This window comes from Clupea harengus, chromosome 3 (genome assembly GCF_900700415.2).
Source record: "Clupea harengus chromosome 3, Ch_v2.0.2, whole genome shotgun sequence".
In the NCBI taxonomy this organism is placed as follows: Eukaryota; Metazoa; Chordata; class Actinopteri; order Clupeiformes; family Clupeidae; genus Clupea; species Clupea harengus.
In genome coordinates, this window is record NC_045154.1 from 16394423 (window position 1) to 16397870 (window position 3448).

The window sequence follows — 3448 nt, forward strand, 5'->3', positions numbered from 1 at the left end:
TTCATCTATAAAACTAGCGTTATGTTATGCAGGATTGATATGCAGGTATATATCCACCATAATCTTACTTAGTAATGTATTGTTAATATTGCTATCACGGAAATGACATCAAAATCTCACAATGTCATTGCTTTTAGACATTGCGCTTCCTGAATAACTCGGGCAGCTATACTGAGCGTCATCTGACATGTTCATGGGGCAACAATTCAGTTAGTTTGCAAATCTGAAAATCTGGTCACTGAGTAAATAGTCTCTTTCACAAATGAAATCCGTAACAATGTCAGATTAAAAACGTAATCGATAAAGAAATTGCATTCACATTTAGCAAAGTCACAGCAAAATTCCGCATGTCTTCATTCCTACATGAAAAAGCATTTTACGAAATAGTAAAAGCGAACCTCCGCGAGATGAGAGACAGGCAACACATGCCAGCAAAGATTTTTAGTACAGTGACTAAAATAGACCAATAATTCATGGCATAGTCAGTCAGAGTAGGCTTAGTGAATGCTTTTAGCATTAAAGTTCAAATCCGAGTCACGCCGTTTCGGATAACCTACAATAAATAATGGCATATCCAATACACATTTCAGACAACAACGACGATAAGGAAGCTCTTAAGCGGTCATTGCCGACAGATGCCAAACAGTCTTTGACTGGAAATGAAGCCGAATTGATGGTGATACACTTCTTCTTCTTCTGTAGAGTTTTATGGCGGTTTACAAGCTACGTGTATTACCGCCATCTACTGGACTGAGGTGCAGTTCATTGGGGATCTTTAAAGAAAATTGAATCAAATAAAATATAAAAATAAAATATAACAAAACCAGTATAACCAAATCAATCAAAACAAAACAAGAGTTCTAAATCCTAATCGCTAATTGTGTTTCTTTAATAAATGATACTATGGACCCAGTAATACTTCCTGCTCTTGGCTCACCCAATAACGTTTCCAAGGAGAAAACTCTTTTTTCTGCACTAACCGTCCTTTTCAGTTTTTCTCTCTGTCTAGAAAATCTTTCACAACTTAGCAGAACATGTTCTACATCCTCTCTTACTCCACAAACCTCACAATTTCCAGATGGATGTTTGTTCATGATAAATAAATTACTGTTAAGAGCAGTGTGACCGATCCTCATTCTGTAGAACCATACCTCCTCCTGTCTGTTTATATAACTATTCTTTTTCCCTACGATTTCTTGTTGTAATTTGTAAAGATGCCTACCCTTTTTCTCCTTATCCCATTCAGACTGCCACATTGTATTATTTTTTTGTTTGATGAGTACCTTGATCTCTGACTTACTGAGTGGAATGCTTAATTGAACCTCCTCTTCTTTCGTTGCCTCTTTTGCCAGCTTGTCTGCTTCCTCATTCCCTTCAACACCTTTATGAGCTGGAACCCACACAAACTGGACTGTCCTTCCCTGTTGATTAATTGCAAAAATGGTTTGATTTATTTCATTCAATAGATCCTGTCTACATGTTGATTCTCCATTTTGAATAGAACTGAGAGATGACATTGAGTCAGAACAAATGATTGCTTTAGGGAGCCTAGTCTCTTCTAGCCATTGCAATGCAGTTATGATGGCTGCCATTTCAGCTGCAAAAATGGATAACTGATCAGTAGCCCTCTTTTTAATATATATATCCGATTCAGGAATATACACCCCTATGCCAGTCTTACCCTCACAATCTTTTGATGCGTCTGTATATATTTTTGTTGTATTGTAGCACATACTCAGATACTGCCCTACATTTTCTTTAGTTTCTATAATCACCCTAGGGGAACTAAATAACCAAGGTGAGGTTGTGGCCAGAGGCAAAGTCTTACTGCATGTTATGTCCTCTATCTCCAACTGACTTGCTAATCCGTTAGCTTCCCAGCCAAAGCTACAGATCTGAGACCTGCCATATTCCCAACATTCATTAAGGACCTCCTTAGTAGGATGAGATGCGTTATGTCCTTTTAAATTGACCCAATAAGCCATACTCAATTTTAGACGCCTGAGGTGTAATGGCATTTCTCCTGTCTCTACTTGCAGCGCTGGTACAGGAGAAGTTCTAAATGCACCACAACATATTCTGAGACTTTTAGCCTGCATTCTGTCAAGTTCGTTAAGGCGTGTCTTTGATGTAGATCTGTACACAATACATCCATAATCAAAAACGGATCTAATCAGAGCAATATAAATTCTTTTTAGGGACGTTCCTGAAGCTCCCCAGTTGTACCCTGCTAAGCATTTCAAGACATTAATACCCTTCTTGCACTTCTCAATCATCTTCTGAATGTGTTCCTTAAACGTTAACTTTACATCAAACCACACTCCCAGGTTCTATAGTTCTATAGTTCTTCCTTTTAAGAAGTCCCTGATCCAATTGAACATCTTCCCACCAATGCCCATCCTATTTAACTTCATTAACAACCCCTCCTTCCATAGCATATCATATGCCTTTTCTATGTCAAATAATGTGGCCAAAACTAAATCCTTGCTATTTTGTGCTTTCCTTATTATATTTTCCATGCATACAACAGGGTCCATTGTAGTCCGTCCACTACGGAACCCGCTCTGATGGTTGGAGAATAGACCTTTCTTTTCACCCTCATACATTAACCTTCTAACAATCATTCTTTCCATCAGCTTACATAAATTAGATGTTAATGCAATTGGCCTATAACTTTTAACTTCAGTTCTGTCCTTTCCTGGTTTTCCAATTGGAATCACTACAGAGTGTTTCCAACACAAAGGCAATTTCCCTTGCTCCCAAATCTTATTATAAAGTTTTAAAATCCCATACTTAGCCACGTCATCTATCTCCTTAATCATTTTGTAGCATATACCATCTTTCCCTGGTGAAGTATTCTTGGCCCCATTTAATGCTCTCTTAAGCTCAAATAAAGTAAACTCCTTCTCAAGTACGCTCTCACTATTTGCCTGTTTTCCTAATATTCCTTTATTTTCCTCCATTACTTTAAGTCTCCAAGATAATTCTTCAGCTGTTAGGTTTTTTGAGCTATGAACCTTGACGAAACCTTTTGCAAGCATCTCAGCTTTCTCTTGATTAGTCACTGCCTCTTCATCATTATCTTTAATCACAGGTATAGAGAATTCCCTTCTAATGCCTCCCATCTTTTTAATCATGTTCCAAACATCACCCACTTTAACTTCTGCCCCTATCTTACCACAAAATTCACGCCAATATTTCCTTTTAGCCTCTCTCACAACTCGTTTTACCTTAGACTGTGCTCTTTTAAAATCCATTAAATTGGTATATGAATGATTTGATTTAATATTTCTGAAGGCTTTATTTCTGGATTTAACCGCTTCCTTGCAGTCATCTGACCACCAAGGTACCATTCTCCTTTTCCTCATGCCAGAAGATTTACCAATAACCTCCTCTGCTGCCTCACACAATATATTAGTAACTTTTGAGTTTAATTCATCAACATCAC

At 37.7% G+C, this 3448-nt stretch overlaps 1 protein-coding gene across 1 annotated transcript; it reads right to left on the minus strand.

Annotated features, from left to right (window-relative positions):
- Positions 1 to 689: 689 nt before the first annotated feature.
- Positions 690 to 2276, minus strand: LOC116220005. The gene is made up of 2 exons (XM_031564765.2): positions 1301 to 2276; positions 690 to 773 (listed from the first exon to the last, which is right to left on the minus strand). The coding sequence occupies exons 1-2, from the start codon at positions 2274 to 2276 to the stop codon at positions 763 to 765; spliced, it is 987 nt and encodes a 328-aa protein (XP_031420625.1). The 3' UTR covers positions 690 to 762.
- Between the last annotated feature and the right edge of the window lie 1172 nt (positions 2277 to 3448).